The sequence below is a fragment of the Ptychodera flava genome, chromosome 20 (genome assembly GCF_041260155.1).
Source record: "Ptychodera flava strain L36383 chromosome 20, AS_Pfla_20210202, whole genome shotgun sequence".
Lineage (NCBI taxonomy): Eukaryota > Metazoa > Hemichordata > Enteropneusta > Ptychoderidae > Ptychodera > Ptychodera flava.
In genome coordinates, this window is record NC_091947.1 from 19,421,374 (window position 1) to 19,435,919 (window position 14,546).

At 39.1% G+C, this 14,546-nt stretch overlaps 1 protein-coding gene across 1 annotated transcript; it reads left to right on the forward strand.

Moving 5' to 3' along the window:
• Positions 1 to 995: 995 nt before the first annotated feature.
• On the forward strand, positions 996 to 14,233 carry LOC139120258 (monocarboxylate transporter 13-like). The gene is made up of 5 exons (XM_070684506.1): positions 996 to 1,138; positions 10,009 to 10,266; positions 11,096 to 11,239; positions 11,420 to 12,268; positions 12,800 to 14,233. The coding sequence occupies exons 2-5, from the start codon at positions 10,062 to 10,064 to the stop codon at positions 13,021 to 13,023; spliced, it is 1,422 nt and encodes a 473-aa protein (XP_070540607.1). The 5' UTR covers positions 996 to 1,138; positions 10,009 to 10,061; the 3' UTR covers positions 13,024 to 14,233.
• The last annotated feature ends 313 nt before the right edge of the window (positions 14,234 to 14,546 follow it).

Genomic DNA, 14,546 nt, shown 5'->3' on the forward strand with positions numbered 1-14,546 from the left:
TTTATTCGCCAGAAACAACTAAACATTCATACTGTATGCTATTCGAACTCAAAAAAGATCATAATTCTGGCTGAGCCACTAAAGTAGTTTCTTAGAGACTGGTTGAGCTTGTGGCCCCAAAACGAAGCTCTATGTGAAATGCAATGCATTTATTTTGCATCAGACTGATAGTTAAAGAACAGAACAGATCTATAGAAAAGAACAGAATAAATAAACAGATCAACTAGAAAAAGATATTGCTTCAATTGCAGCTTAAAGGTGGTTCTGTTATCAGATAGCGAATTCCAATGCTTGGTTGCAACGTATTTTGTGTTGACTTATAGAGTGATTTACTTTGGAGATATAGAAATTTTTGCAAGCCGTGTCGGGTAATTGTGGGGCAATTCTTAGTTTTGAGTTTCAAATATAAAAAATTTCTCTTCAGTTTCTTACACCGTCTGGTCTGATGATGCTCTTCAATGAATCTGGGAAAGAATTTAGAAGTGTTGCATATTGTTACCTAAGGTAATTTCTGCCTAGAAAGTGAAAGACTTAAACTTTTACTCAAACCACAGTCCCTCTGTGCTCAAACTTTCCTTAATGAAACTTTCAACCATACTCTTGCCAAATCAAGAACAAAAATCAGGGATCAAATTCTGGTACTAGAGAAACTGGTTACCTCACATTTACCGATATTTGAAATTAAAAATGGCCGTTATCCCTGTGTTAACTCAATGGGGAAAAAATATTCGATTTTCCAAAAAAAATCTACGACGGTGAAATTCAAAATGAGCCGCACAAGTAGTATACCAGAAAAGTATGGGAACAATTTGAAAAGCATTCTACCTTTAAGTTAATATTCTCCTGTATCTGTCGAAGTCTTTTGTATCTCCTCTCATAGTTTTCGCAATTATTTCCGACGGTTTAAGCCAATTATGATCATTTCATCATACAAAATGCTTTCCCTTTCTTGCATTGCGCCATCAATACTCAATCTCGTGATTTCTTTCTTTTTTATATTTCGCGGATCAAAGGTCTACCCACTTCTGTTTCTCACTCGCAGCTGACGGCGGCGCAGTGTGAACTGTGTTTACGCCTGCCCCATTGTCCTTGAGTCACTTTCAGCACTGCACTATTTATCATCCAGCTTCGTCTTAAGGTGAGTCCGTTTGGTTCGTTTGCTTTTTCTAAAGCTCATGTTTGCTCGTTTACACCCTGTGTTGTTCCGTTTCGTTCGCCGCTTTGCCAGCGTTTTATACGCTTACCCTTTGGCCATGACCCCTTTCCAGCTTTCTCTTTCGAAGGCATTAAAAACGTCATGACAAGAAGCAAACAATGTGGATCGATGGACTACGGAATAAAAACAGTGCTTTCTTAAGAAGGCAGTGCACCAGTCTACTTTCACGTACACGGTGCAACGAAAGCATTAAGGGGAGAGAGAGTAAAAAATTACCGAAACTTTCGCTGTGTATCTTTAGCTTTGGTATCGTGGTTTATTCGAAACATCCAGATACGAAGACGACGCCAGTGTTCGAAATATACGGTGTCCGATACGTCCTCAACCGCTGTTCTGCATACTCTACAAGCGTGACTACGCCCTTGGCAAATACCATCGTAATTGCTCTATGGGATATATATCCTTTGCTTGGAAGAAGTACGCGTATGTATGTCAGATGACCTGGACAGGGTACACCCGTAAATAGGAGCCAGCAGCTGACAATATACATATATACCCGCTCACAGTTACGAGTGTTTAGATACATAGCGGCGCCGGGTAATATGCATAGAATAATAATGCTATTATTCTATGCATATTATGCGGCGGCCGGCCACTATCTAAACACTCGTAACTATGTACCCGCTCACTGGCGCTAGGCGCATCATATTGTTGATGCGCGTCAGGCAGCTATTTTTGAAATACTTTGGGGAGGAATATCTGAGCATGACGTGTTTCTAATTTTGTTGAATTTTTGCTGTTTTCTGTACTGTGAACTACAGGCTTTGGAATACTCCCTTCGTGATCGTCGAGGTATCACTAGTAATACATTGGTGCAATTTACATCTTGTATTTCCGGTCGTTGACGGGCTGTAATCATTAGCGCTCTGCGGTTAACACATAGACACAGGCTCAGAGACACACATACGCCTATATATATATATATATATATATATATATATATATATATATATATATATATATATATATATATATATATATATATATATATATATATATATATATATATATACGAAAATGGTTTGCTTGTCAATGCAGGCAAAGTATAGTGCTCAATGCATTTCTGCAGGGCGGTAATACTGAGAATCTAGGAACTTGTAGTTGTCACTCTACAGGCTGTTTCATGCGCTAAGCAATCATCCTGATGATTGCTTAGCGCATGAAACAGCCTGTAGAGTGACAACTACAAGTTCCTAGATTCTCAGTATATATATATATATATATATATATATATATATATATATATATATATATATATATATATATATATATATTATATGCTCCTCTCACCAATCTTCTATGTATCAAATTATTATTATTATTATTATTATTATTATTATTATACTTTATTTCAAGAGGGTGTTATGTAGGTCATTTCCCCCCACACTCATCATGACCTGAGTTCAATTAGTCTAGAACATTCTCAAGGTCACTGCCCTTAATGACCTCACAACCTTGAATTCAATTAGTCATGTTTGGAATGTTCTGGAAAGTTGATTAGTTGTGTAAGAGAGATAATTTTAGAACAGTAATTAGCATGTCAATAAAAGTTCTAGATTGTTCTTATATGCCTTTATAAAAGGGACGTGCTCAGCTTCCAGTCAGACTTTTGGGATTGTGTCTCTTGTGTGTTACTAACTCCAGCAGTAGTCATTCTCAAGACTTTTCAAGACCTTCACTGCCAACGCTGGATTTATACTGTGGACTTTGTGCAGCTTCAAGCCTGCAAGGACTGTTCATTCATCCAACTGACTGTTACAACTCTGAGACTGGAGCTTTGCCGTCCCAGCTGAGATAAGTAGTCTGTACACTTTAAAGCTTGTACTCTATCCCTGACTTAGCAATTAGTTTTATTTTCGTAATAAATTTTGTTTAAACGTTAACTGCTGAGTTCACCCTTTTGTTCGTTTTCTCTGCACGTAACAAATTGGGGGCTCGTCCGGGAGACGAACATTTTGAGCCGTTTGACAACATTTTGCCTACCTTTTCAAAACTACTTTACACTGTGAACTCAGCGAAATTCATCATGGCGGAATTCAAGCCAGACGAATTTATGGATGACCTCGATCAGGACACATTTAATTCCCTCAGAAAAGACAACCTCATAGCACTGGCAAATTTCCTTAAAGTAGATGTCAAAAGATCTATGCGCAAGCGGGAAATACAGTTCAAGATTGCAAAAATTTAGTTAATTCTGGTCATTTTGAGGAGTCTGCCTTAAAAGATTATGAGCCTGAGTCTTCCTTCGAACTCAAAAAATTAGAATTAGAAATACAGGCAGATTTGGAGCTTAAGAAATTGGAATTAGAAAAGGAAATGAAAGAAAAGAATTGCAAATGGAAGAAAGACAGAAAGAAAAAGAAAGGCAGGAAAGATTAGAAATGGAAGAAAGACAGAGAGAAAAAGAATTGCGATTAGAAGAACAGCGATTACAGGTAGAAATAAAACGTTTAGAGCTTGGACAGTCAGGAAAATTCTTCCCTTCAGACAAGTTTGACATCACTAAGCATTTCAGGTTAGTTCCCCCTTTCCAAGAAAAGGATGTTGACAAATATTTTCTCCATTTTGAGAAAATTGCTCAGAGTCTGAATTGGCCTAAGGAGTCCTGGTCTATGCTTTTGCAGAGTGCTTTGGTGGGTAAAGCCAGAGAAATTTACATTCAGTTGTCAGTAGAGCAGGCTTCAAATTATGATTCTGTGAAGGAATTAATTCTCAAGGGTTATGAGTTGGTGCCTGAAGCGTACCGTCAGAAATTTAGGGATTGTGAGAAGGCGAAAGATCAAACTTATGTTGAATTTGCTCGAACAAAAGAACAACTGTTTGATCGCTGGTGTTCTTCTGAAAAGGTCAGTCAGAATTATGACAAATTACGACAACTTTTTTGATTGAGGAATTTAAAAGGTGCATCCGGAGTGACATCAAGACGTTTATCAATGAACAAAAGGCAGATACATTGGAGGTTGCTGCACGTTTGGCCGATGATTATTCGTTGACCCACAAATCTTCATTTCTCAGCAAACCATCCCAGTCCTTTTCATACAGAACAATGCAGGTAAATTTAACTCGTCCTTTTCATCCAAGAATTTTTCAAAGCAGAGTAGAAAATCAAATGACAACAGTTCACAGAGTTCAAGTAACACTCCCACATCATCAGATCCCAAGTCTCAAACTCCTTCTGACAAACAGTTCGGTACACTTTCTTGTAATTATTGTAAGAAAGACGGCCATTTAATGTCAGAGTGTTTCAAATTGAAAAGAAAACGTGAAGGTCAAAGTGGTCAAAGTGGATCTAAGCCAACCGGCTTTATTTCTTCATCAACTCAATTAGAGTCTAATAATGTGTGCAACACATTTTCTGAGGTTAAACCCCTCTTATCCCCAATTAATGAGGTCAAGGTCAATTCTTCTCAAGATAGCATTATGGGTATTTTCGAACCATTTATTCATGATGGTTTTATATCACTTTCTAGTGATTTTTCTTCCGCTACCCCTGTCAAAATTTTAAGAGATACCGGGGCTTCCCAGTCTCTTTTGTTGGCAGATACCCTGCCGTTTTCTGAAAAGTCATTTTCAGGTTCTAAAGTTCTTATTAAGGGGGTAGATTGTAATGACTACATTCCTGTTCCTCTCCATAATGTCTATTTGTCTTCGGACTTTGTTTCTGGACCTGTGACTTTAGGTATTAGGCCTTTTTTGCCTTTTGAAGGGATTCACCTTCTTCTTGGAAACGACCTTGCTGGGGACAAGGTCATTACTAATCCACTTGTGACTGATAATCCTAGTTTAGATCAGGATCCAGAGCCAATTGAACAAGAGATACCCGATTTATTCCTTCATGTGCCATTACTCGAGCCATGTCAAAGAAAACTTCCGAGAATCAAAATACTCTCAAAAATAATGTCACAGATGTTGACTTAAATGACACCTTTCTCAGTCAGGTGTTTGACACGGATCATTCCGTTATCCCTCGTGGATTTGAAACTTCCAGTAAAACTTCTGCTGACCAAAGTCAGACATTTTCTAGATCAAATCTCATTGCAGAACAACACAAAGACCCAGATATTTTGTCTTTGTTTGACAGGTTAGATGATGAAGGTAAAACTTCAGATAGCTCTGTTTCCTATTATACAAAGTCTGGTATTCTCATGCGTAAATGGAGACCTCCAGATGTTTTGGTTGATGACGATTGGGCTATAAACATCAAATTGTGGTTCCAAAGCCCTACCGTGCTGAAATATTGCGCCTGGCCCATGAAACTCCCTGGGCTGGTCACTTAGGAGTCAGGAAAACTTATCATAAAATTCTCAGTCACTTTTATTGGCCTAATCTCAGGCAGGATGTAGCACATTTCTGTAAAACTTGTCACACATGTCAAATGGTAGGAAAGCCGAATCAAACCATTCCAAAGGCCCCTTTACAGCCAATTCCTGCATTTCAAGAACCATTAGTAGGATACTAATAGACTGTGTTGGGCCCCTACCAAAACAAGATCAGGAAATGAGTACATGCTGACAATAATGTGTACATCAACTCGGTTCCCAGAAGCCATACCACTGAGAAATATAAAGACAAAGACTATAGTGAAAGCTTTAGTCAAATTTTTCACTTTATTTGGCCTCCCTAAATGTGTCCAGTCCGATCAAGGCTCCAACTTTATGTCTGGTATTTTTCAACAAGTAATGGATCAGCTAGGCATTAAACAGTACAGGTCATCCGCCTATCATCCAGAAAGTCAGGGTGCTCTTGAGCGATTTCATCAAACTTTGAAAAACATGATTAGGACCTACTGTTTTGACACAGAGAAACAGTGGGATGAAGGAATTCATTTTTTGCTCTTTGCTGTTAGAGAGTCAATTCAGGAGTCTCTTGGTTTTAGCCCATTTGAGCTTGTATTTGGACATACAGTCCGTGGCCCACTTAAGCTCGTTAAAGAGAAATTCCTATCAGACGATGATGATTGTCTGAATATTTTGCAATATGTGTCAGATTTTCGTACAAAACTCTCTAAAGCATGTGAATTAGCCAGAGAAAATCTTGAGTCATCTCAGCAGTCAATGAAAACCAAATATGATAAAAACACCTCAAAACGGAAGTTTGAACCAGGTCAAAAAGTTCTTGTTCTACTTCCGGTTCCTGGCAAACCACTCCATGCTCGTTACTTTGGGCCATACCTAATTGATAAGAAATTGAGTGATTTAAATTACATCATAATAACACCTGACAGGCGAAAACAAAACAGCTATGTCACATAAATATGCTTAAGCCATATTTGGATAGGGATAATCCTACTATAACTCAGCCTGTCAGTGCAGTCAGTTCAAACCATTATGAAGATAGTGATACTGAAACTGACTTGAGTGAAAATACTCTAAACTCAAAGCTGGGCTCGGTCAAGCTTCAGAACTCAGAAATCCTGGAGAAGCTGGAGTCTACAAAGTTGGCACACCTCCAGCCAGAACAACAACAACAGGTGAAAGAACTGCTCCATGAATATAAACACCTGTTTCAAGATGTTCCAACGAGGACAAACGTCATCTATCACGACGTTGATGTTGGGGACAGTAAGCCTGTAAAACAACATCCATACAGACTGAATCCAACAAAAGCAAAATATCTCCAGGAAGAAGTCAAATACCTGCTGGACAATGACTTTATTGAACCCAGTAAAAGTAACTGGAGTTCGCCGTGCATACTTGTTCCCAAATCAGATCACAGTTATCGTATGTGCACGGACTTTAGGAAGGTCAACACTTTAACAAAGACAGACACTTTCCCAATCCCGAGGATTGATGACTGCGTCGACCGAGTGGGAAAAGCCAAGTACGTGACGAAATTTGACCTACTGAAGGGATTTTGGCAAGTCCCTCTGACGGATCGTGCTCGTGAAATATCCGCCTTTGTTACACCAGACGGATTGTTCCAGTACAAGGTGATGCCATTCGGAATGAAGAACTCTCCGGCAACGTTCCAACGGATGATCAACGACGTCATATCCGGGCTAGACGAATGTGCAGCTTACGTTGACGACGTCGTCCTGTATACTGACACCTGGGAGGAACACATCAAGCTCATGCGGAAGTTCTTTGAGAGACTGAGTAAAGCAATGTTGACTGTCAACCTTGCCAAATCTGAGTTTGGTTGGGCGAGGGTGACTTACCTCGGACATACTGTAGGACAGGGTGAGGTAAAACCTGTTGATGCCAAAATCAGTGCCATTTTTAAGTTTTCCCATACCAAACTGCAAACGACAACTGATGCGCTTCCTCGGTATGGCTGGTTACTACAGAAAATTCTGTCCAAATTTCTCCACAATTACTGAGCCTTTGACTAACTTACTTAAAAAGAAAGTAAAGTTTGTTTGGTCAGAGCAATGCCAACAGGCATTTGATACACTTAAAGCCATACTGCAAAGTGCCCCAGTGTTGTCTGCACCAGATTTCACTTTGCCATTTAAATTAGCTGTAGATGCTAGTGATACGGCTGCTGGTGCTGTTTTATTGCAAGAGGATAGTCATGGTGTAGATCATCCTGTTTGCTATTTTTCACGCAAATTTAACAAATCCCAGAGAAACTACTCTACAATTGAAAAAGAGTGTTTATCTTTGATATTAGCTTTACAGCATTTTGAAGTTTATGTTACTTCTTCAAATCAGCCAATAGTGGTTTATATTGATCACAACCCTCTTGTTTTTCTGCAGAAATTTAAAGGCAAAAATCAGAGATTGCTAAGATGGAGTTTAATGTTACAGGAGTTTAATCTTGACATTAGACATATCAAAGGCAGAGACAATTTAATTGCAGACTGTCTCTCTCGTATTTAGAGTTTATTGTTGTTCACTTTCAAGAAGTTTTACTTTAGAGTAAGAAAAAAAAAATTGAGTACTTAAATCTTTTTCAAGATTACATTTGCAAAAGAAAGATTTTTCTTTGAAAATTTTCTTTTTTTTTTGAAGAGGGGGTGTGTTATGTAGGTCATTTCCCCCCACACTCATCATGACCTGAGTTCAATTAGTCTAGAACATTCTCAAGGTCACTGCCCTTAATGACCTCACAACCTTGAATTCAATTAGTCATGTTTGGAATGTTCTGGAAAGTTGATTAGTTGTGTAAGAGAGATAATTTAGAACAGTAATTAGCATGTCAATAAAAGTTCTAGATTGTTCTTATATGCCTTTATAAAGGGACGTGCTCAGCTTCCAGTCAGACTTTTGGGATTGTGTCTCTTGTGTGTTACTAAACTCCAGCAGTAGTCATTCTCAAGACTTTTCAAGACCTTCACTGCCAACGCTGGATTTATACTGTGGACTTTGTGCAGCTTCAAGCCTGCAAGGACTGTTCATTCATCCAACTGACTGTTACAACTCTGAGACTGGAGCTTTGCCGTCCCAGCTGAGATAAGTAGTCTGTACACTTTTAAAGCTTGTACTCTATCCCTGACTTAGCAATTAGTTTTATTTTCGTAATAAATTTTGTTTAAACGTTAACTGCTGAGTTCACCCTTTTGTTCGTTTTCTCTGCACGTAACAAGGGTAATCTGATTACAATAGATAAATATTGTAATTTACACCAGAGCCCTCAAGAGCTGTACAAAAGCTCAAGAAGATGCGAGAAAAATACAGTTCGTATAAATAATAAATACAAATTTAAATGATCTAATCCAGATCAGAACCTTCGTTACAAAATTTCATGAAGAGATAACTGTGCAAAGCAGATTTAAATGACAACAAACTTTCACAATTACGAATAGACACAGGAATAGAATTCCAAATTTTCGTAGCTCGAAAAGCAAACGACCTTTGACCCATGGTAGTCCTGAACCTTGGTGGGTGAAGGTCACCAGCGCTAACACTTCTAGTATTTAAACGATTCATTTCAGAAAGAGGTCGGAAAAGATCTCTGATATAGCCGGGTGCAAGGTCATTAAGAGCTTTGAAAGACATAATAGCCGTGAAGTACACAATGCGAAGATCAACTGGTAACCAATGCAAACTGATAAGCAGAGTTCGAGAGGAAAATGTCATGTCCACACCAAGAATGACTCTGCCAGCTCTTTTCTGAAGTTTATACAAACGTTGCAGATTTGTCTTAGACGTATTACCCCATACAATACAGCAGTAATCAATCAAAGAAAGAAACAGAGCATTATAAACCAATAAAAGTACATTTCTTTGGCAAGTAGCGCGAAGTCGTCTAAGAACACCTATTCTGGTCGAAAGCTTTTTACAAAGATCATTTATGTGGTCGTCCCAACTTAAAGTGTTGTCTATTTGTACACCAAGTAGTTTGTGGCTAGTAACATCGTCTATTCTAGTGTCATTAATATGGATATAAAACACAATGTCAGAGTCAAAAAAAACTTTGATTTTGGGGGAAGATGCAACAACCATACACTTTGTTTTTGTAGTATTGATAGCCATGTTATTGTTATGGACCCAATTTGAAACTGGAAGAAGATCTCCGTTCATACGATTTTCAATGTGATTAATATCAATACCTGAAACACACATGGTCTGGTCATCAGCAAACATATTCAAACTTCCCGAATTGAGACAAAGCGGAAGATCATTAATAAACATTAGGAATAAGAGGGGGCCTAAAATAGAACCTTGAGGAACTCCACTTGCCATCGGCATAACATCAGAGTGTGCTCCCATGTACGTGACAAATTGTCTACGCCCTGAAAGGTAGGAACGGAACCACTTTAGTGACATTTCGGAAAGCCTGTACAATGTTTCACCCCTTCCCAATTAGATCCACATATTAAAAGAATATTGGCATTGTTTCGTCATCAGAGCTTGGGGACATCATGACTTAAAGGAAAACAATTCAAGGGACCAGTTGCGCCATGGCTGACACATATGAGGACGCACCACCGGACGGCGGATGGGGTTATGTGGTCGTTGTAGCTGGACACTTCTCCTTGTTCCTATCACTGGGCAGCCTCACCTCATTCGGTCCCTTCATTGTACGGCTGAAGGAATACTTCGGCAGTGGTGCTGGTCCCATCGGAGGTATCAGCGGCGCAGCCTTGTTCGTTACACTGGCTACAGGTAAACAAAAAACGTGTGCATTAACTATGCTTATACTGAGTATTAAAAGTAACTTAGAATGGAGTACTTTGACATGGCAAGGAGAGCTTCAATATATTGTGAGAACGGTGTGATTTCTCCCTTTCAACAAGTTCACCCGTTGATATGAGCAAATAATATTTTGATCGCTTGAATAATATATACATCTTTGTAATATATAATACATGCCTTAAGGTCGTGCGAGCTTCGAGACTGGAAGCATTTGCCCGTACCTTGCTTTAGGAAACGCCACACTATTTCATGATCACAAATAAAAACACAGTCTTCACGTGGCACTATTTGGCACATATTTTAAGTTCAAAATGCCCGCAGCATTGGGTGTTAAGTCTCTGGGAAGCGTTTGATGTTTGATTTTCACGAAAACAAGACGGTAAAAAATTTATTGACTTTATAGGTTTTAACTCATTGAGCGCGAAAGTCAATTTTTGTCACCTTTAGAAAACATACTCCAGTCAATTTTTTTCAGATTTTTGTCAAAATTTTGATAACAAACTTTGGCAAATGAAATGTGATGTCCATTTGGTCCAAAATTATTAACAAATTACGGAAAACTTCATAAAAATTCATTAAAATGTTGCACTAAAATTTTGGTGGGAACAATTACAGCACTCAAAGGGTTAAAATGAGGCCACACAAGAAAGAGTTTTAGAAATCCACGATGGGCCATACAAATTTTCCCCGAGGCACATTCTAGCTTTAACTGTTATGTACTGTTCAATTGGTGCAATGCCCAGGCCAATGAAGTACAATCTCAACACAAAAGAGACTGCTTTTTATCTCCCTTTCACAGGTCCCGCCTCAAGTGCCTTGACCGCGCGCTTTGGTACTCGACCCGTCGTTATGGCTGGTGGTTTCATAGTCAGCGTCGGTCTCGTTCTCAGTTCCTTCGCCACAAAGGTCTATCAACTCTATCTGACATACGGAATCGTTTCAGGTCAGTTTGCTGAAGAACTTTTGTCTGTTAGTTTGTCCTTTATGGGATCTGGGTCGTCGTCGCCTCAAAAAATTCTTGTTTATTTTTGGTTGTTTTTGTTTTGTTTCGATAAATTTTTCTTTTTGACTCAAAAGAAAAAAGTCTCAATATGTGTGATTTGTTGTCTTATTTGTATAACAGGTATCGGATACGGCATCGTCCTAACGCCCAGCATGGCTTTCTTCGCTCGCTACTTCAAGACGCATTATGCAACCGCCAATGGAATTGGGTTTGCTGGCATAGCTGTAGCATGGATCGTCCTACCAATGTTGTTTCTGGAATTAATCGATGCTTACGGCTGGAAAGGGGCCACGTTGATCGTCGCCGGGATCTCCGCCAACATTTGTGTATGTGCGGCTTTGTTCCGACCTCCGCCACAGAGACGTGTCGTGCATACGACCGTTGTCGAGAACAGCAGCGGTAACGAGAGAGGTTTCGCTGAAAACGAGACCCACACCTCAACCAGCAAGCTCGAAGAAAAGCCTAAAGACCAGGGCAAATGCTTGAAACTTTTTCTGAAAGTGATTGATGTGAAACTATTCAACAACTACTTATTTCTTATCATGTTGCTTGACTACTTCGTGATAGGACTCGGTTTATTTTCGTCCCTATTATTTCTGATAGCACGCGCAGGATCTTACGGCATTCCCTATCAGCTTGCAACAACTCTGCTCTTGATTCTTGGCGTTGCCAGCGTGGTAGGACGGGCGACGCACGGCTTCATCATCGACCGTGGAATTATATCCCCAGCCCAGGGCCTAGGTGGAGGGCTTCTTGTGTGTGGTCTGGTTAACATTTTTAGCTTTCCCGTGCAGAACTTTGTCGGACTTGCGATTTTTTATGGGATTTTTGGCTTAGCGAATGGTATCTTCCATCCACTCACTGCCGTTACGTTGAAGGATTTTCTTGGAGCTGGCAAGCTGCCCTCGGCTCTTGGTACATGTAATATTTGTTTTGGACTCGGTGGACTGATTGGGCCTCCAATCACAGGTAAGCTCTACCTCTATGCCATGTGTATGCTAAGTGATGTCACTGCATCGGTTTTGTCAATGACTTTGAAGTTGGAAAGTCATAATGTTGGTAGTGTATATAGGCGTATTTTTTCGCTGCACTATTTCCCGCCAATAATTACAGTAAACGACACGAATATTTCACCATTGTCTCACAAAGCTCTTTGCCAATGACCACAAACTGTGCAATTACGAATAGCTTACTGTTGCCCCATCTGTCATTCGTCGCCATATGTTCACCCATAGCTTTTTGAAACTAGTGTTTCATTCGTTTGTTTCCATGCGTGATTTTATTCCTCTAATTCATTGTGAAACTCTTAGAATAATTAGCCAGACTGACATTTTTATATGTTTTCATGTATTGCAATCCCGGTCAAGGAAACGCACTGGATTATAATATATTAAAGTGAAGGCCAATAATATGCCGTGAAACAAACGTCCGTGGATTCTTCTTTTAAAGAAATCCAATTTTCACTTTCTCTACAATGTTTTGTGAAATATTTTTTTTCAGGTTGGATTTTCGACGTCACCGGAGACTACAACAATTGTTACTTCTACGCGGGAGCTATGCTGTGCACCGCTGGCCTATTGCTGACACTGGTGCCGTGCATCAGGAAAAAACAGGCAGCACGTCAAGCGAAGACCGCCGATGGAAGTCATGATGATCAACCTTCCAGGTGCTATCGTGTTGAGGAAAAGGAATTCACGACGCATTCGCAGGTTGTGAGCGACTGAAAGATATTGGCGAAACATTTGGACATTCCTGAAAACGTGGTTATAAATAAGGGAAAGATTTAAACTAAAATTTATATTCGTATAGAAAATCGGGGCTTTATAAAGTTCGCAAAACAGACAGGAAACCCCCAACATGTCCAAGAGAACAATATCGCACTACTGGTTCGGTGAATCGTTGATTTGGGCCTAATCTGTCCCTCAGTTGTAGCCAGAATACATAATTACCAGAAAGTGTGCTTTAACAATTTCAAAACTTTTACAGGCATCAACCAGGAGAAAACGGACACGACATAGTCCGACCACGGTCCCGGGAATGTGGTCTGGCATACAAAATATGATGTGAATCGTAAAGGAGTAATTTGATTAGCTACAAAAATAACAACTCGGCAAATAACAGCCATGTCGTGGGGATTACTCAAGTTGCCAGAACAATAAAGGTGCTTTTCGCAAGCCACTCTCACCTACATGTAACTCGTGACCGTTTCGCAACAAATACTTTCATGACGTGGACTGGTGTTTCTATATTGCTTTGTCTCGCGTGGTGTACTTTGGAAGCTGCTGACAAGTTGGATCTGCTCATTTAGCAAGTACATGTATGTATAACCCCAATGTGCAATTACAAAGCCATTGTATGTCTCGGTGGGCTTGAAAATTTAGCAGTAAATAGTCAGCTTTGTGTTTCGTCTTACAGATACAGTAGAAAATATTCATCAGTGAAGACACAAATAAGAATTCAGCTGCATTACATGAAAGGTGGCCATACAACCATATCAGTTTCTTTCACATATGAACTGGTACAGTAAATAACATCTGATGTCGCCCTCAGTGTCGCCATCGTCAGTTCCTGCTGTCGCTACCGTTTTGATGTCCGTTCGTGTGATTATGCTTACTACCAAAATAGGCAATAGATGTGACATCTGCCATACACACAAATTAAAGAGACTGCCCAATATTTCCAAATTGAAATCACTGATCATGTGTGTGACGAATGTAAAACGACTGAATGGCGAAGGTTAGAGTATTGTAAAATAATCCTCTGTATAACAATAACAGTTAGTACAATATTCGCAGGACTTGTCAGGGTAATAACTTTTTATTCATCTTTTATCAAAACAATTGTCAAACAAATATATTTATCGAATACAACTTTTAAGAGAAAATTATAAACTTTCTTATATACAAATAAAATAACCTTTTTCGTGTTACCTCATATTGCACTGAAAACATTTTTGTGTCATGAAATATTGCAAATTGAAGAGACTGCCCAATATTTCCAAATTGAAATCACTGATCATGTGTGTGACGAATGTAAAACGACTGAATGGCGAAGGTTAGAGTATTGTAAAATAATCCTCTGTATAACAATAACAGTTAGTACAATATTCGCAGGACTTGTCAGGGTAATAACATTTTATTCATCTTTTATCAAAACAATTGTCAAACAAATATATTTATCGAATACAACTTTTAAGAGAAAATTATAAACTTTCTTATATACAAATAAAATAACCTTTTTCGTGTTA